The following is a 21,301-nucleotide window of genomic DNA, read 5'->3' on the forward strand; positions in this document are numbered from 1 at the left end:
AGTCTGGATGATTGACTGATCTGGCATTGTAACACTAACCACTGAAGGGCATGCAGCTTTACTGTATGGTTAAATGATGATGGCATCCTCTTGGGTAAAATATTCCGGAGGTAAAATAGTCCCCCATTTGGATCTCCGGGCGGGGCCTACGTAAGAGAACATCGTTATCAGGAGGAAAGAAAAAAAAAAGAAAAGAAAAAAGAAAATAAAAAAGAAAATAAAAAAAACTGACGTTCTACAAATCGGAGCGTGTAATGTCAGATCCCTTAATCGGGCAGGTAGGTTAGAAAATTTAAAAAGGGAAATGGATAACTTAAAGTTAGATATAGTGGGAATTAGTGAAGTTCGGTGGCAGGAGGAACAAGACTTTCGGTCAGGTGAATACAGGGTTATAAATACAAAATCAAATAGGGGTAATGCAGGCGTCGGTTTAATAATGAATAAAAAAATAGGAGTGCGGGTAAGCTACTACAAACAGCATAGTGAACGCATTATTGTGGCCAAGATAGACACGAAGCCCGCGCCTTCTACAGTAGTACAAGTTTATATGCCAACTAGCTCTGCAGATGATGAAGAAATGGAAGCACTGTATGATGAGATAAAAGAAATTATTCAGGTAGTGAAGGGAGACGAAAATTTAATAGTTATGGGTGACTGGAATTCGAGAGTAGGAAAAGGGAGAGAAGGAAACATGGTGGGTGAATATGGATTGGGAGGAAGAAATGAGAGGAAGCCGCCTGGTAGAATTTTGCACAGAACATAACTTAATCATAGCTAACACTTGGTTCAAGAATCATGAAAGAAGGTTGTATACATGGAAGAACCCTGGAGATACTAAAAGGTATCAGATAGATTATATAATGGTAAGACAGAGATTTAGGAACCAGGTTTTAAATTGTAAGACATTTCCAGGGGCAGATGTGGATTCTGACCACAATCTATTGGTTATGAACTGCAGATTAAAACTGAAGGAACTGCAAAAAGGTGGGAATTTAAGGAGATGGGACCTGGATAAACTGAAAGAACCAGAGGTTGTAGAGAGTTTCAGGGAGAGCATAAGGGAACAATTGACAGGAATGGGGGAAAGAAATACAGTAGAAGAAGAATGGGTAGCTCTGAGGGATGAAGTAGTGAAGGCAGCAGAGGATCAAGTAGGTAAAAAGACGAGGGCTAATAGAAATCCTTGGGTAACAGAAGAAATATTGAATTTAATTGATGAAAGGAGAAAATATAAAAATGCAGTAAATGAAGCTGGCAAAAGGGAATACAAACGTCTCAAAAATGAGATCGACAGAAAGTGCAAAATGGCTAAGCAGGGATGGCTAGAGGACAAATGTAAGGAGGTAGAGGCTTGTCTCACTAGGGGTAAGATAGATACTGCCTACAGGAAAATTAAAGAGACCTTTGGAGAGAAGAGAACCACTTGTATGAATATCAAGAGCTCAGATGGCAACCCAGTTCTAAGCAAAGAAGGGAAGGCAGAAAGGTGGAAGGAGTATATAGAGGGTTTATACAAGGGCGATGTACTTCAGGACAGTATTATGGAAATGGAAGAGGATGTAGATGAAGATGAAATGGGAGATATGATACTGGGTGAAGAGGTTGACAGAGCACTGAAAGAAAAGTTGAAGCAAGAACCTGGGAGTAGACAGCATTCCATTAGAACTACAGACAGCCTTGGGAGAGCCAGTCCTGACAAAACTCTACCATCTGGTGAGCAAAATGTATCAGACAGCCAAAATACCCTCAGAATTCAAGAAGAATATAATAATTGCAATCCTAAAGAAAGCAGGTGTTGACAGATGTGAAAATTACCGAACTATCAGTTTAATAAGTCACGGCTGCAAAATACTAACGCGAATTCTTTACAGACGAATGGAAAAACTGGTAGAAGCCGACCTCGGGGAAGATCAGTTTGGATTCCGTAGAAATGTTGCAACACGTGAGGCAATACTGACCCTACGGCTTATCTTAGAAGCTAGATTAACAAAAGGCAAACCTACGTTTCTAGCATTTGTAGACTTAGAGAAAGCTTTTGACAATGTTGACTGGAATACTCTTTCAAATTCTAAAGGTGGCAGGGGTAAAATACAGGGAGCGAAAGGCTATTTACAATTTGTACAGAAACCAGATGGCAGTTATAAGAGTTGAGGAACATGAAAGGGAAGCAGTGGTTGGGAAGGGAGTGAGACAGGGTTGTAGCCTCTCCCCGATGTTATTCAATCTGTATATTGAGCAAGCAGTGAAGGAAACAAAAGAAAAATTCGGAGTAGGTATTAAAATCCATGGAGAAGGAATAAAAACTTTAAGGTTCGCTGATGAGATTGTAATTCTGTCAGAGAGATCAAAGGACTTGGGAGAGCAGTTGAACGGAATGGACAGTGTCTTGAAAGGAGGATATAAGATGAACATCAACAAAACCAAAATGAGGATAATGGAATGTAGTCGAGTGATGCTGAGGGAATTAGATTAGGAAATGAGACACTTAAAGTAGTATTGGAGTTTTGCTATTTAGGGAGCAAAATAACTGATAATGGTCGAAGTAGAGAGGATGTAAAATGTAGACTGGCAATGGAAAGGAAAGCGTTTCTGAAGAAGAGAAATTTGTTAACATCGAGTATAGATTTAAGTGTCAGGAAGTCGTTTCTAAAAGTATTTGTATGGAGTGTAGCCATGTATGGAAGTGAAACGTGGACGCTAAATAGTTTAGACAAGAAGAGAATAGAAGCTTTCTAAATGTGGTACTACAGAGGAATGCTGAAGATTAGATGGGTAGATCACATAACTAATGAGGAGGTATTGAATAGAATTGGGGAGAAGAGGAGTTTGTGGCACAACTTGACTAGAAGAAGGGATTGGTTGGTAGGACATGTTTTGAGGCATCAAGGGATCACCAGTTTAGTATTGGAGGGCAGCGTGGAGGGTAAAAATCATAGAGGGAGACAAAGAGATGAATATACTAAGCAGTTTCAGAATGATGTAGGCTGCAGTAGGTAGTGGGAGATGAAGCAGCTTGCACAGGATAGAGTAACATGGAGAGCTGCATCAAACCAGCCGCAGGACAAAAACAGTGGCACCACAGTGTTGATGGAGTTTTAGGTGGCTGTTCTTCAGTCAGTATTGATGGCAGCCTTATGCACTTTGCAGTTGAAAGTTGACAGCAATGTTGCCAGCTGTCTTGGGCTTTCTCTTGCTGTATGGAATGGAGTGTCGTCAACAGTTTTGTTAAATGATGATCACTTCACTTATTTCTGGGGGTAGTAACTGCAAGACTACCCAAAGGGGAATTACTTACTACACAAATTGGAAGTTGATTGCTGGGCATTCACCTCCTATATTGTGCTGTGGTATGCTGCACATGACAATACCAGTTAGAAATTTGTTAGTAACCAGCTTGTGACCATTTCCAGGCAACTCACTGCGCAAGTTGCCAGTGAGTGTAATTTCTCAGTTTCAAGAGATCATATTTTTATTGACTCAGCATTTAACATTAAATTGATGATGAAAGTAGAAAAACATCTCTAATTGCACATTCAATCATTTTTCTTCTTCTGCTTAGCTTGTACTTAAGCATTTTTTTCATATTCTGTAGAATTTTTTTAGAGAAAGATCTCATGAAAAAGAGAACACTTCATCTACTACTGAATAGAATGAAAATGGATGTGACTGTCATTGTACATTAATCTTTATGAAGGTGGAATAACGAGGCCTACATGTGTTATGCACTATTGGATTGTGGAAGCATTAAATTTTCCTCTGTCACTATGTCTTTCAGCATAACCAGTCTGAGTAATTGTAAGTAATCCCGTAGCACTGCAGCTTGCAATTGCATTAATAGAGTCGAGTGGTATGATTTGTAATCGAAGTATGTTGAACCACTATTCATCAGTTCTTACATGCTTGCTGCCCAGTGCATCAATATGGTTTGGAAGAATCCATAACTTACCTACATGTCGTCATTCTTTTGAGTCATCTCCTTTTGGCATGGACATGTACATTTTGCTGTTTATATTCCAAAATATTTTTGTTGTCTGCGCTGCAGTGCATCAAATAATGGTTACCCCTCTTGCAAAATACAATGAAAGTGAAACAAATGTGCACTGTTTGGTCAAGTATTTTAAATGAAAAACTTTACATAAGGTTATATTATCATTTATATCAGAATTCTCTATTTTTTCCTTTTTTAGTTTATGCAGTCAAAGTTTTGCCTAAATACAAAGAAAAACGGAAATTTTGTTTGGAACATGAAAGCTACACTTATGTACTCTATATTTAAATTAAGTCAACACTTTCTTAACTCTGAGTAATTCTATGCCTCTGCTATTGCATTCTGAGTAATTCTATGCCTCTGCTATTGCATTCTACATTTACATCTACACTCTGCAAACCACTGTGGGGTGTATGGCAGAGGGTACGCCCCGTTGTATCAGTTGTTGAGGTTTCTTCTTATGAGGTCTGTTCAAACAATTCCAAAACTTTGCCCACAAATTTTTTCTATGCTGAGCTTTTACATATTGTGCATGGTTTCTTTCAAAATACTCTCCTCCCAATTGATACACAACTCCTAACGTCATTTCCGCTTCCAGAAGTAGTTTTGATACGTTTATTACTGGATCACGTGAAGCACAGTCTGCAAATTTTCTTCTGTCTTGTCTATCTTTGCAAATCTTCATCCTTCCAATGGGGTTTTCAACTTTGGAAATAAAAGAAAGGCGTCCCCAGGGGCAAGTTCTGGAGAGGGCAGAGGATGAGGCAGCACATGACTCATGAACCATCAGATGAACTTGGCAGCAACATAATGCATTCTAAGATGCTGTGTTAGGATTTCATGACATGATCCAACTGAACTGTTACATTCTTCTGCAATGCAATCTCTTGAATAATCAGTCTTAGATTGGCACACACAATGTCATTGTCGTTCCTGACGTGAGCATTGTCAGTAGACACTGAAGGGCATTCTGAACGAAGGTCACCTTTAACTTCCATCTGGCCATTTTTAATCAGTGTGAACCATTCATAACACAGAGTATTGCTTAAGCACTCATCACCATAGGTTTCCTGCATCATTTCGTTCATCTCTAAAGGTTTTCTTGAATTTCACACAAAATTTTAATGCAGACACGTTGCTCTTCTAACTATGCCATCTCGAAATTCACAAAATGTGCAACACAGCATTTTACTCAATACAACACTGAACAATAACTAACAGACATACAGTAATGAAACTTCCGGCATTTACACATTAAACACAGGCGTGTGCAGGGATGTCAATCGCATTTCGCCCCAACACACCATTGGTGCAAAATTACAACTGTTCCGGAATTTTTTGAACTGATTCATATTCCATTCACATTAGGAGCACAGGAAGAATAATTGTTTGAATGCCTCTGTGCCTGCAGTAATTATTCTAATCATATCCTTACAATCCCTATGTGATCTTGAAAATCCCAATAAACATACTGAATCACAGTATGTTATTTAGTAATTCTATGCAACACAATGAGTTTCAAATCTGTGTTGTATCACTTACCCTGCAGTTTGTTTGTAGTTTGTCCGTATTGATATGTTTGTAGTTTGTCCATATTGATAAACTTGAAAATTTTCATTTTTTCACTAAAAAATTGAAAATCCAGGCTGGAATAATGACAATATTCGAAAAGGATAGATTGCTTCTCACCTTATAGAGGAGATGTTGAGTCCCAGACAGGCACAACAAAAAGACAATTAACACACAAGCTTTCAGCCAGAAGGCCTTATTTTGAAATGGACAACATACACACACATTCACGCAAAACAGCTCACATACACATGACCACTGTCATGGCTGCCAAGGCCAGGCTGTGAGGAACTGTACATGATGGGAGAAGCAGTCTGGATTGTGGGGATAAGGATGAGCTTAGGGTGGGGAGGGGGAGGGATGGCAGTGTAGGGACGGGGAACGATAAAGTGCTGCTTGTGGGAGCGTACGGGAACAAGGTGGACAGAGGTAGGTCAGCTGGGTGCAGTTGGGAGATCCAGAGGGGGGCGGGGGGTGGGGAGGAGAGAAGTTACAAACTTTGGGTGCAGTTGCAATTGAAGACCGTATAGTACTAGAGTGAAAACAGGGAAGGGGATGGGATATGTGGGTGAAGAACAATGATTACTGAAGATTGAGGCCAGAAGGGTTACAGGAACATACACTCCTGAAAATGGAAAAAAGAACACATTGACACCGGTGTGTCAGACCCACCATACTTGCTCCGGACACTGCGAGAGGGCTGTACAAGCAATGATCACACGCACGGCACAGCGGACACACCAGGAACCGCGGTGTTGGCCGTCGAATGGCGCTAGCTGCGCAGCATTTGTGCACCGCCGCCGTCAGTGTCAGCCAGTTTGCCGTGGCATACGGAGCTCCATCGCAGTCTTTAACACTGGTAGCATGCCGCGACAGCGTGGTCGTGAACCGTATGTGCAGTTGACGGACTTTGAGCGAGGGCGTATAGTGGGCATGCGGGAGGCCGGGTGGACGTACCGCCGAATTGCTCAACACGTGGGGCGTGAGGTCTCCACAGTACATCGATGTTGTCGCCAGTGGTCGGCGGAAGGTGCACGTGCCCGTCGACCTGGGACCGGACCGCAGCGACGCACGGATGCACGCCAAGACCGTAGGATCCTACGCAGTGCCGTAGGGGACCGCACCGCCACTTCCCAGCAAATTAGGGACACTGTTGCTCCTGGGGTATCGGCGAGGACCATTCGCAACCGTCTCCATGAAGCTGGGCTACGGTCCCGCACACCGTTAGGCCGTCTTCCGCTCACGCCCCAACATCGTGCAGCCCGCCTCCAGTGGTGTCGCGACAGGCGTGAATGGAGGGACGAATGGAGACGTGTCGTCTTCAGCGATGAGAGTCGCTTCTGCCTTGGTGCCAATGATGGTCGTATGCGTGTTTGGCGCCGTGCAGGTGAGCGCCACAATCAGGACTGCATACGACCGAGGCACACAGGGCCAACACCCGGCATCATGGTGTGGGGAGCGATCTCCTACACTGGCCGTACACCACTGGTGATCGTCGAGGGGACACTGAATAGTGCACGGTACATCCAAACCGTCATCGAACCCATCGTTCTACCATTCCTAGACCGGCAAGGGAACTTGCTGTTCCAACAGGACAATGCACGTCCGCATGTATCCCGTGCCACCCAACGTGCTCTAGAAGGTATAAGGCAACTACCCTGGCCAGCAAGATCTCCGGATCTGTCCCCCATTGAGCATGTTTGGGACTGGATGAAGCGTCGTCTCACGCGGTCTGCACGTCCAGCATGAACGCGGGTCCAACTGAGGCGCCAGGTGGAAATGGCATGGCAAGCCATTCCACAGGACTACATCCAGCATCTCTACGATCGTCTCCATGGGAGAATAGCAGCCTGCATTGCTGCGAAAGGTGGATATACACTGTACTAGTGCTGACATTGTGCATGCTCTGTTGCCTGTGTCTATGTGCCTGTGGTTCTGTCAGTGTGATCATGTGATGTATCTGACCCCAGGAATGTGTCAATAAAGTTTCCCCTTCCTGGGACAATGAATTCACGGTGTTCTTATTTCAATTTCCAGGAGTGTAGAATACATTGCAGGCAGAGTTCCCACCTGCAAAATTCAGAAAAGCTCGTGTTGGTAGGAAGGAACCACATAGCACAGGCTGTGGAGAAGTTATTAAGATTAAGAACATTGTGTTGGGCAGTGTGCTTAGCAACTGGGTGGTCCAGCTGTCTCATAGCCACAGTTTTGTGTTGGCCATTCCTGTGGACAGACAGCTTGTTAGTTGTCATGCGATCGTAGAAAGTCGCACAGTGGCTGCAACGTAGTTGGTAGATCACCTGGCTGCTTTTGCAGGTGGCCCTGCCCTTGATGGGGGCAGGAGATGCTTGTGACAGTGCTGAAATAGGTAATAGTGGGAGGATGTATGGGACAGGTCTTGTGTCTAGGTCTGTTGCAGGGATATGAGCCATGGGACAAAGGTTTGGGAGCAGAGGTGGGCTAGAGATGGACAAGGATATTGTGTCAGTTCGATGGATGGTGGAATACCACTGTGGGGGGATGGTGAGGATAGTGGGTAGAACATTCCTCATTTCAGGGCACAACAAGTAGTAGTCAAAACCCTGGTGGAGAATGTGATTCAGTTACTCCAGTCCTGGATGGTACTAAATCATGAGGGGAATGCTCCTCTGTGACTGAATGGTGGGCTTTGGGAGGCAGTGGCTGACTGGAGAGATAAGTCACAAGAGACCTGTTTCTGTACAAGGTTGGGAGGGTAGTTACAGTCTGTGAAGGGTTCGGTGAGTCTCTTGGTATATTTCAAGAGAGATTGCTTGTCACTGAAGATGTGACAGCCACGAGTGGCTAGGCTGTATGGATTGCAGCTGTCGAAGTGGAGGTATTGCTGATGATTGGTAAGTTTGTTATGGATAGCGGTAATGATGTAGACATTTTTGAGGCGGAGGTCAACATCGAGGGAGGTGGTTTATTGGGTTGAGGAGGACCAAGTTAAGCAAATAGGGGAGGTGTTGTGTTCTGGAGAAATGTGGACAGGGTGTCCTGATCCCTAGTCCATATCATGAAGATGTCATCAGTGAATGTGTACCATGTGAGGAGTTCAGGATTCCGTGTGGTTAGGAAGGATTCCTCTATATGGTCCATGAATAGGTGGGTATAGAGTGGTGCGGTGCCCATTGCTGTATCACAGTTTATTTTCATTAGTTTGTCATAATAATCTGGTACAATAATTTACCGAGCAGTACTTTGCAGCAATGTCTGATGTACAGGTGATCAATGATCAGCTATTTCTTTCACAAGTAAACATCTTATACTACTCAAGAGTGTGTACATAATATAACTGGAGAAACATGTATTTCACAATCACATTTCAAGTGATGTGAAGTGATCATGTGATAGGCCAACCCAGCTCTGAAACAATGTACCTAAAATTAAGAAAATCAAACAATGGAAAATCTAGGATGTAACAATATTATAAAAAGGATAGTTGCTACTCACCGTATAATGGATACGCTGAGTCACAGATAGGCACAACAAAAAGACTGTCACAAAATAAGCTTTCAGCCAACAAGGTCGTTGTCAAAAATACACACACACACACACACACACACACTTATGCAAATGCAACTTCTTACACACATGACTACAGTCTCAGGCAGTTATCTGCGACTCAGCAACTATCCTTTTCATAATATTGTCGTATTAAGAAAATTAACAGTGAAAAAGAAAATGCACTCAAAAGCATTAAAAAGTGCAGGTATTGTAGAACTGAAGATCAATGTAAAGGAACTAATTATGCAGAAAATTCATTCTCCATTATAAAAATCCAGAACAGCTCTGGGTAAGAACAGTGCTTTGGAGAAAAAACAATAAACAAACATTTATTGCATGCAAAAAGGCAGATTTCAAACTGCCATGGCCTTGGAACTCATTACCATCTTCGTTAATAAACTATGTTATTAAAGTACTAGTTACCAGGCAGTGATTTAACATTGCCTTGCTTTCACTTCTTAAAATACTTTCTTGTGAATCTGGGTTCTCTCCCCTATTTATTCTGATAAATTGAAAAATACGTTTGAAGTATAAAAAAAATAATCACAAATTATCTGAGAGACTTTGTCATAGATATAAAAAATGTTGGTGGTGAAATCAACTAGCTGTAGTTTTGAATATAATTTAATTTAATACTAGTTTTTGTGTATGATGCTGTTGAATGTATGGGAATGAAGCAGAAAATTGGGTTATCCAGTACACTGTGTGCTAATTTTGAAATCTATGATGAAATAGTTCATTTTTTTATTTACTTTCCAAGTACCATGCTGATGCCTTCATAAGAACGTACTTGCTCTTACTACATTTGTATTCCCTTTTGCAGAAGGTTATAGCTGATGGCATTATGACACCCAGACACTCAAAACGTGTGGCAAGAACTGTACCAAAGACAGTTGCATTCATTGATCTCACAGACAGTCCTTCAAAAATCAATAAGTAAGTAATCACTACAATAGGCGTTACTTAATGTTCAGAGATAACCTTCCTGCATAAAAGGATGAAATAGCTTGTAGAATTTATTTATTATGCTGTGGGGTTAGGTGTGAGACCCTATTTGACCCACATTCTTAACAAGTCTTCAGATGTAACCACATTTTGTTTTTTTCTTTCATTGCTATTGCAAGGCATGCATTTGTAAGCTTTATAATTCCAGAAATATATACTGTATTTTCTCCTCCTTGGGTGGATACCTATTAATCTGTACTGCTATGCATGATATTTGTATAGAGTTTCTACAAAAAATGACGAAATACTGAAGACCTGTAATAAAATAGATTGTGTAAGTCAGGATGTGAAACATCTGGCGTGTGTGTGTGTGTGTGTGTGTGTGTGTGTGTGTGTGTGTGTGTGTGTGAAGCAATTCCCAGGGCATTGCAAGTGCTACCTACAACTCCTTCTCAGAAAAGAAAGCTAACTGCTCACACTGATGGTACACACTGCTTGCAAGACACAAGACATGCTTCCTCTGCACCACTCCTCTCCCTAGCAGCACTTCTACACGCATACTCTGCACTACCATTTAAAATACACCAAGTTAAAATGTGTACCCTATACTTAGTGTTTGTAAATCGGTTGATTAATGATCTCCTTATAGAAACTGAAAGATTTCAGGCTGTCTGCGCATTGTGTCCGACCACTGCTAATAATGATAATAATAACAATAATAGTAGTAGTAGTAGTAGTAGTAATAATAATGTGTAGGTACTACAGCAATGTAGTAGTCATTACATAGTTAGTTTTATTATGCTGTCTATTAGTTCATTTATCTGATGAGAGATAAATAATGAAGCAATTTTTGGTTCATCGTGGGAACTACCTACATCTCAGAGAAGATGTTTTCATGAGAGATTTAAGGATACGTGACATGTCTCAGTTTTACTGTGGTAGATGCATGGCACAAAGTATGTGTGTAATGGGTGGACTACCTGAGGAAGATATTATTGCATTTGTTTCAGAAGCTGTAACTTCCACCTCATTGTCTCACATTAATGTCAGCATTTGAAAAAAAATGTAATTATTGGTAATTGTGTAAATAGTATTACAGTCATGAAACAGCAACAAATGGTGTTTTAAAAAATATTTAGTATCGTGACCGAAACATAATCAAACCCTTTTGTTTTTTACCCCTGAGAAAACTTCATTTTACCCCTTAAGGCGTAATTAACCCCAGGTTGGGAACCACCAGTTTAGGAGAAGTTTGATAATATTTTGTATGCTACTCGCAAAAGTGATACTCTTCTAATCGTTGACACTTCATTTTGACTCCTGTCTTATGTAATCGGTGGATTAATGCTATTTTCCACTTTCCTGGAATCTTTACCATTTTCCAGATGCTCTCATAAGGCCAGTGCAGATTACTAATACTCTTTGGTTCTGATCATTTCAGTAATTTTGCTGTAATCGAGTCTTGCTCTTTTGTTTTTGAGTGATTTGGTTGCTTCATGAATTTCTACCTTTATTGATGGCGGCAAATCTGCCTCAAGATTTTCGGTATTGCTGGAATTCCAATTTAACTGTTCGAACTATACAGTTTTAAGATCTCGTCAAAAAATGTTACTACTATTTCACAATTTTTCCTGTTATTTAACCTTGTTTTACCATTTTTATCTTTGAAACAAGTACTAGATATCCTTTAAGTAATTGTTTAACAGTTTTGTAACAATTTCTAGTATTATTTTTGCTGTACGTTTCTAGTATTTCTAAAGGCTGAGAGTTTTCAAATGTTCCTGTGATTGTTTGGATCCCCCCCTCCCGATTTGTTCTAGCTGTTCTGTTGTAACATCATCATTTTTGAGCTCTTTGTTCCAGTGCTTCTTCATGCTCCTCATGTCACATGTCTTCTTTTTATTCTTTGGCCAGTCCTCCTGTTTTCTCTGTTTCTTTAGTAATATGTATCTGGATTTCATATCAATTAACTTTTTAGTTCTGTCAAATTCTTCTCTGTTTTTTTTTTTTTTTTTTTTTTTATGTACAATATTGGCCGTACTGGGTTCTATTTCTACATGATTACTCTGCAATTCACATTTAAGTGCTTGGCAGAGGGTTCATCAAACCACAATCATACTATCTCTCTACCATTCCACTCCCGAACAGCGCGTGGGAAAAACAAACACTTAAACCTTTCTGTTCGAGCTCTGATTTCTCTTATTTTATTTTGATGATCATTCCTACCTATGTAGGTTGGACTCAACATAATATTTTCGCATTCGGAAGAGAAAGTTGGTGACTGAAATTTCGTAAATAGGCCTCGCCGCGACGAAAAAGACTTTGCTTTAATGACTTCCATCCCAACTCGGGTATAATATCTGCCACACTCTCTCCCCTATTACTTGATAATACAAAGCGAGCTGCCCTTTTTTGCACCCTTTCGATGTCCTCTGTCAATCCCACCTGGTACGGATCCCACACCGCGCAGCAATATTCTAACAGAGGACGAACGAGTGTAGTGTAAGCTGTCTCTTTAGTGGACTTGTTGCATTTTCTAAGTTTCCTACCAATGAAACGCAACCTTTGGCTCACCTTCCCCACAATATTATCTATGTGGTCTTTCCAACTGAAGTTGTTCGTAATTTTTACACCCAGGTACGTAGTTGAATTGACAGCCTTGAGAATTGTACTATTTATCGAGTAATCGAATTGCAACAGATTTCTTTTGGAACTCACGTGGATCAACTGCCACCTGCCACACCATACAGCAATCTTTTCTAAATCGCTTTGCAACTGATACTGGTCTTCGGATGACCTTACTAGACGGTAAATTACAGCATAATCTGCGAACAACCTAAGAGAACTGCTCAGATTGTCACCCAGGTCATTTATATAGATCAGGAGTAGCAGAGGTCCCAGGACGCTTCCCTGGGGAACACCTGATATCACTTCAGTTTGCTCGATGATTTGCCATCTATTACTACGAACTGCGACCTTCCTGACAGGAAATCTTGAATCCAGTCGCACAACTGAGACGATACCCCATAGGCCAGCAGCTTGATTAGAAGTCGCTTGTGAGGAACGGTGCCAAAAGCTTTCCGGAAATCTAGAAATATGGAATCAACTTGAGATCCCCCGTCGATAGCGGCCATTACTTCGTGCGAATAAAGAGCTAGCTGCGTTGCACAAGAACGATGTTTTCTGAAACCATGCTGATTACGTATCAATAGATTGTTCCCTTCGAGGTGATTCATAATGTTTGAATGCAGTATATGCTCCAAAACCCTACTGCAAACAGACGTCAATGATGTAGGTCTGTAGTTCGATGGATTACTCCTACTACCCTTCTTAAGCACTGGTGCGACCTGCGCAATTTTCCAATCTGTAGGTACAGATCTATCAGTGAGCGAGTGGTTGTATATGATTGCTAAGTAGGGAGCTATTGTATCAGCGTAATCTGAAAGGAACCTAATCGGTATACAATCTGGACCTGAAGACTTGCCCGTATCAAGCGATTTGAGTTGCTTCGCAACCCCTAAGGTATCTACTTCTAAGAAACTCATGCTAGCAGCTGTTCGTGTTTCAAATTCTGGAATATTCCATTCGTCTTCCCTGGTGAAGGAATTTCGGAAAACTGCGTTCAATAACTCCGCTTTAGTGGCACAGTAGTCAGTAACAGTACCATCGGCACTGCGCAGCGAAGGTATTGACTGCGTCTTGCCGCTTGTGTACTTTACATACGACCAGAATTTCTTCGGATTTTCTACCAAATTTAGAGACAATGTTTCGTTGTGGAACCTATTAAAGGCATCTCGCATTGAAGTCCGTGCCAAATTTCGCGCGTCTGTAAATTTTAGCCAATCTTCGGGATTTCGCGTTCTTCTGAACTTCGCACACTTTTTCCGTTGCCTCTTCAACAGCGTTCGGACCTGTTTTGTGTACCATGGGGGATCAGTTACATCTCTTACCAATTTATGAGGTATGAATCTCTCAATTGCTGTTGCTACTATATCTTTGAATTTGAGCCACATCTCGTCTACATTTGGATAGTCAGTTCGGAAGGAATGGAGATTGTCTCTTAGGAAGGCTTCTAGTGACACTTTATCCACTTTTTTAAATAAAGTTATTTTGCGTTTGTTTCTGGAGGATTTGGAAGAAACGGTATTGAGCCTAGCTACAACGATCTTGTGATCACTAATCCCCGTATCAGTCATGATGCTCTCTATTAGCTCTGGATTGTTTGTGGCTAAGAGGGTTGTGTCCGATTATTCTCTAGATTTTCTTTTTTGATTTAGGTGGGAGAAATTTTATTTTAATCATCAAGAGGATAATGATCGGAATCAAATTCCCTAGTTCTGAACACTTAAACATCTATAATTTCCTTGATATTTCTTTATGACATTGCTGTGTGATCCATTTGAAATTCTTGTAGATTTGGATTTGAAGGCGTGTATGTTTGCCTTTTCTTTGTAGTTTGTGCCTTTTCTTTGTAGTTTGTGAAAATGTGTTATCAGTTTTAACTGGAACATTTTATACAACTTACATTTATTCTTAAATTGATTTTCCTTCTCAACTTACATGTTTCTCAAAGCTTGGCATGTTTTATATTGTTGTTAGTGCTGGTTTCCCTTATACATTCTGTAATGTTGCATATCAGCTACAGTCTAATCTAAAACTCTTGACTCCTAAAATTGGTATGCGGTACTTTTGTAGAAATAATTTAAATTCCTTCTGTTTCCCAATTTCAGAGGAGAATTTACATTTAATGTTCCATACTAGCAATACTTGTTGAAAAACTCATAAATCATTTCATCATATTCCAATTCAAACGCATTACAAGATGTAATGTTGGTTTCGTCATCAGTTACAACCTGGGGTAGTGCATCTGTTATGCAGACTTCCTTGTGATTTGAACTTGGTGTACACTTCACTTGCAGGAAACTGCAAACTGGTGCAGATTTCAGTGCTGGACCATCAACAAGTGTCAGTGTGCAAAGCATTCAATAAAACTCGTGTACCCTTGATGACTGCATGACACAAAGGTTTATGCCTCGCCTGGATCCGTCAAGGCAGACATTGGACTGTTGATGACTGGAAACATTTTGCCTGGTCAGACGAGTCTCGTTTCAAATTGTATCGAGTGGATGGACTTGTATGGGTATGGAGGCAACCTCATGAATCCCTGAACCCTGCATGTCAGCAGGGGACTGTTCAAGCTGGTGGAGGCTCTGTAATGGAGTGGCATGTGTGCAGTTGGAGTGATGTGGGACCCCTGATACGTCTAGATACAACTCTGACAGGTAACACATGCGTAAGCATCCTGTCTGATCACCTGCATCCATTCATGTCCATTGCTCATTCTGACAGGCTTGGCAATTCCAGTAGGACAATGTGACACCTCACACATCTAGAATTGCTACAGAGTGGCAGGAACACTGTTTTTAGTTTAAACACTTTTGCTGGCCACCAAATTCCCCACACATGAACATTATTGAGCATATCTGGGATGCTTTGCAACGTGCTGTTCAAAAGAGATCTCCACCCCCTCGTACTCTTATGGATTTATGGACAGCCCCCAATAGCACTACTTCAGACCTTAGTCGAGTCCATGCCACAATGTGTGGCGGCACTTCTGCGTGCTTGCAGTCTCTACATGATATTAGGCAGGTGTACCAGTTTCTTTGGCTCTTCAGAGTATTTTTATGAAAATTATAGAGTGCAAACTGAATGTGACATGAAACTTTGGAAAGATATGTTGCTGAATGGGATATTTTGATGATAAAGGAAGAAAGGAAGTATTTCAGCGTCAAATGAGTTCAATTGTTTTTGCAATATGACATGATAGCTCTGAAAGTGTTTCCCAGCTAGGAAAATCCCATCAAGAGGATGGGAACGTAGTTCCACTTGAAACTGAAATTAAGAACAGATCTTTGACATGCTTAGTGACACTATAGAGATCCAGAGTCCACAAATTTCTTATAGAGGGCACAGCTCAGTGGTGGCAGACAATATTTGTCTTAATAACAGTGTTGTAACTTTGGACTTCCGATGTTAGATGCCATCTAAATTAAATTAGATTATGCAATTAATTATTTAGTTTTCATTTGTTGGTCTTTAAGTGATGGTTACTGTTTTTGCAGTCCCTGGCGTTGCAATTTTTTTTTTTCTGAATGAATTTGAGGTGTGGCTAGAAAAAAACCGGACTAGTACTGGTGAAACAATAAAACGAATGCAATAAGGCTGAAAGTCGCGTGGCCTGTCACGTGACTCTCGCTCCGCCTACTGCTAGAGTTTCATCTGCCTCCTGCACTCAGTCTGCCCGTGGCGTCTGTTTTAAGTAGTTGACGTTTTGTCTGTGCGTCGGAAAATGTTGAGTGTACAGAAAGAACAGCGTGTTAACATCAAATTTTGTTTCAAACTAGGAAAATCTGCAAGTGAAACGTTTGTAATGTTACAACAAGTGTACGGCGATGATTGTTTATCGCGAACACAAGTGTTTGAGTGGTTTAAACGATTTAAAGATGGCCGCGAAGACACCAGTGATGACACTCGCACTGGCAGACCATTGTCAGCAAAAACTGATGCAAACATTGAAAAACTCGGTAAACTTGTTCGACACTTTCCTTGTCAACTCCTGTTAACTCAGACACTGCTCTGATTGTTAAACGGCGATCTTGTTGAACAAGTTTACCGATTTTTTCAATGTTTGCATCAGTTTTTGCTGACAATGGTCTGCCAGTGCGAGTGTCATCACTGGTGTCTTGGCGGCCATCTTTAAATCGTTTAAACCACTCAAACACTTGTGTTCGCGATAAACAATCATCGCCGTACACTTGTTGTAACATTACAAACGTTTCACTTGCAGATTTTCCTAGTTTGAAACAAAATTTGATGTTAACACGCTGTTCTTTCTGTACACTCAACATTTTCCGACGCACAGACAAAACGTCAACTACTTAAAACAGACGCCACGGGCAGACTGAGTGCAGGAGGCAGATGAAACTCGAGCAGTAGGCGGAGCGAGAGTCACGTGACAGGCCACGCGACTTTCAGCCTTATTGCATTCGTTTTATTGTTTCACCAGTACTAGTCAGGTTTTTTTCTAGCCACACCTCGTATTATCTTCTTTATGTAAAAGTTGTCTGTGATGATAAGGTTTGGCCATTGTCTTGCTTCCACATTAAATGATTTAGGGCAACCAATGAAAACATGGAGTTGGATGGCTGGGCAAAAATTTGAACTCTACACTTTCCAGATACCTTAATTGCTGCACTCTCTCTCTCAATATGGCTGTAAAGTCATAGTAAATCCACTAGAATTATTAATCATTCTCAACAAATGTCTCTTCCATGAAAATGTGATGAAAGTTGAGTTTTTTAATGTTACTTTAGGAGACATTATTTCCTTAAAGTGATAGTATCTGAAAGAGAAAAGAAATATGAAAGAAGGCATAAACATTATTGCTTAGGAACACAGTGAGTTCACAGAAGGGTGTTTTGTGGCAGGTATCAGGAAACTAGAAATTACACTGCTAAACCAAAACCACTGCCTGCCATGACACTGGATGATGCCTGGTGGCATTGCTGGCATGTGACACAGTAACAAAAGCATATAAGTGGGTGGAGCAGACACAGTTGGGGGTCACCATAATGACAATATGGCTTTCAAAGGGGGAAATCCATTGAGATAAGTGACTTTGACAAAGGGCAGATTATTATTACGCAGAGCCTGTGAACAAGTGTCTCGAAAGTGGCAAAGCTGGTAGAATGTTCATGTGCTACTGTTGTGACCATCTACAGAAAGAAGTAGGAGTAGTGACACTACCACTATGCACTAAATTGTTGTATGTCCATGACTCTTCACAGAACGTGGGGCTCAGAGGAGTGTCTGCTCTGTAAAGTAGGATAATTGGTGTTCTGTGGCATCTCTGCCAAAAGAGCACAAAGCTAGTTCATGCACACATTTCGGAGCACACTATTCATCCTACATAGTTGAACATGGTGCTCCACAACAGACCACCCCTACATGTTCACATGTTAACACAGCAACTTCGTCAGTTAAGATTGCTGTGGGCAAGGGACCATCAGGACTCGGATGTCCAACCAATGCAAACTTTTTGGCTCTTCAGTTGAATTACATATTTCCTACATTAGGTCATCTGATCTGATCCATTATAAATGGTTTTGAAAGCCTGCAACTGTGAAAGCAATAGGTTTTTTTTTATAAATAATTCTTCTGCTATAAGTCATGATTTTCTTTATTTACTTTTCAGGCAACATGTTTCGGGAAATGATACCCATTTTCAAGTGAGTTTTCTGTATGTATTAGGCCATTCCTATGTGATGTTCTCAATGTGAGAGAGTTTGCTTCATTTCGTTGACTTTACTGTAACATATAAGAAACACGCAAGTTTTTAGTTGGTTATCGATCTTTTTGTGAAGTTAGTAGCGAAATTTAGAGGAATTTTGGTCCATTTGTGCAGAGTCTCACATACACTAAACATCACACACAACTTGCTGTACACTTTAAACATAGAAAATATCTTACATAAACAAAATGGTTACAAAGACGTTCCTACAAGTAGTCCACAGAGATAACATTATAGGTCTTTCACAGAGTATGATGTGCTTTTGTTTAGAGGTTATTTATCTTAACAATTTGGATCATAAACACTTATATCGATTTTACAATTGTGCTTATTTCTATGTGTTACTATTTTTATCTAAGTATACTATCAAAACAATTGAAGAAATTCACTTTCAAGTTTTTTGTTTAATATTTTATCTTCATATTTTCTGTAATGTGAATATATTTCCAGTTCTTCTAGCAAATCCATTTTATGTCCTTAATTAGGCGGTGGAGTACATTGACATTTTGCTCTATTTTTCCAAATGGGTGTCCTGCGTTATATATGTGTGTTGCTATGGCTGATGTAGTGCATCTGTTGTGTGCTCTGTGTGCCTGGTGTTGAAATTTCGGCCTGTTTGTCCGAGGCAGAGACTAGAGCATTCATGGCATGCTACCTTGTACATTCCAGAGTCTGAATATGGATCATTATTACACTTTATATTATGTATTAGTTTTTGTTGTAGCTTATTAGATGTAGAAAACACAATTTTTACTTTGTGATTTTTGAAAATATTTGCAATCTTCTGTGATACATTGCCAATGTGTGGGATACTAGATATACATTTGTTTTTCTCTTTTTCTTCTGTGGTGCAGTTTGCATCTGGGTCTTGTTTCACTTTGTTTAGGATTATGTCAACCATGGAAACATTGTAACATTGGCAACTCCAATCTTTTCATTGTGTTTATTTCTTGTTGCATGTTTTCTTGGTTCAATGGTATTCTGGTTGTCGTATGTAGCATTGGCTTGTATACTGCCTGTTTATGGATATTTGGGTGACATGAGGTTGGAGGGATTGTGGTATCGGTCATTGCAGTTTTCCTATAAATTTTGAATGTGCATATGGTGTTGTGTCTTGTAATATTTAGGTCCAGAAAGTTGATGCTCCTATTTTGTTCATGTTCCACTGTAAATTTAATTTTCTCATGTAGATTATTGAAGTAATTTAGAATGTCTGTGATGTCTTTGATATCCTCTTTCACTAACAGCAGTGTGTCATCTACATGTCTCCTACGAAACTCAATTTTCTTTAGGCAAGGTTCTTGCCTCTTAAATAATTTCGTTGTAGGTGGTTTATGTATATGTCAGCTATGATACCAGATATATATGATCCCATTGATAAGCCTTCTGGTTGTTCACAAATGTTGCCATTAAAGGTAAAGTAGTTGTAACTTAGGGTTAGCTGAAGGAGTTCCATAAATTCGACAATCTCTGTGTGTGAAAGTTTTTTTGTGTTTCATAAGGTTCTTTTGTATTACTGTTACAGCTTCTTGTATGGGTATGTTGACATCACCAAGCTTTACTCAAACATACCCACACAAGAAGCTGTAACAGTAATACAAAAGAATCTTATGAAACACAGAGACTGTCGAATTTATCAGCCATAGCAACACACATATATAATGCAGGACACCCATTTGGAAAAATGGAGTAAAATGTCAGTGTACTCCACCGCCTAATTAAGGACATAAAATGGATTTGCTAGAAAAACTGGAGATATATTCACATTACAGAAAATATAAAGATAAAATGTAAAGATAAAATATTAAACAAAAAACTTGAAAGTGAATTTCTTTAGATGTTTTGATAGTATACTTAAATAAAAATAGTAACACATAGAAATAAGCACAATTGTAAAATCGATATAAGTGAATTATGATACAAATTGTTAAGATAAATAACCTCTGTACAAAAGCACATCATAATCTGTGGAAGACCTATAATGTTATCTCTGTGGACTGCCTGTAGGAACACCTTTGTAACTGTTTTGTTTATGTAAGATATTTTCAATGTTTAAAGTGTACAGCAACATGTGTGTGATGTTAAGTGTGTGTACAAATGAACCATAAGAAAACTGCAAGTACAAAGTCGTCTAAATTTCGCCATTAACTTCATAAAAAGATTGATAACCAACTAAAAACTCACATGTTTCTTCTACATTGCAGTAACATCAACTAAATGAAGCAGACTCTCTCACATTGACAACATTACATAGAAATGGCATAATGCACACAAAAAATGCACTTGAAAATGGGTACCGTTTCCTGGAATGCGACATGTGAAAAGTAAATAAAGGTAATTGTGACTGGTAGCAGAATAATTTTTTATAAACAAACCTATTACACTAGGTCAATTATCGTCTTCAGAAACGCTGTCATCGAGGTGAACAGTGGCTCGAAATGTGCAGGGTGCAACGGATGCAATTTGGTGGGAACAGCATTATGCTATGGGAAACATTCTCTTGCACTTGCATGGGACCTATGGTAGTAATTGAAGACACACTGACAGCTACGAACCTCCGGCATCACTTCATGCTTGATGTCTTCCCCAACAGCGATGTCATCTTTCAGGAGTATAATAGGGTGTTTGACTGTTTCCTGGAAATGATCTTAAATGATCATTTACCTCATTTTATGCTCCTAACGTGCTTTACCCCCTTGAATATCAGTAATATTTTATAAAAATCAAAATGAAATCCAAATAATTTGAAAGCCCACTAAAATGCTCCGTTCAAGTCATGTGATGCTTGCGCGACATCACTAGCTAGCTCGCTGCTCCTACTTTCGTAATGTTAATTCACAGTGCTGTCTTGTTTTGGAATTTACATTTCAGAAAATGATGTGTAGTACCATACTGTTCAAATACATCTGTGAAAACTTCTG

At 40.1% G+C, this 21,301-nt stretch overlaps 1 protein-coding gene across 1 annotated transcript in view; it reads left to right on the forward strand.

The window, feature by feature from the left end:
* The window catches only part of LOC126203890 (uncharacterized), a 35,832-nt gene that overhangs the window by 8,067 nt on the left and 6,464 nt on the right, over positions 1–21,301 (forward strand). The window contains exon 2 of the mRNA XM_049938273.1: positions 9,909–10,021. Within this exon, the coding sequence (XP_049794230.1) occupies positions 9,909–10,021 (113 nt within the window). The remainder of the gene's footprint in view (positions 1–9,908; positions 10,022–21,301) is intronic.

The sequence above is a fragment of the Schistocerca nitens genome, chromosome 9 (assembly GCF_023898315.1).
Source record: "Schistocerca nitens isolate TAMUIC-IGC-003100 chromosome 9, iqSchNite1.1, whole genome shotgun sequence".
Lineage (NCBI taxonomy): Eukaryota > Metazoa > Arthropoda > Insecta > Orthoptera > Acrididae > Schistocerca > Schistocerca nitens.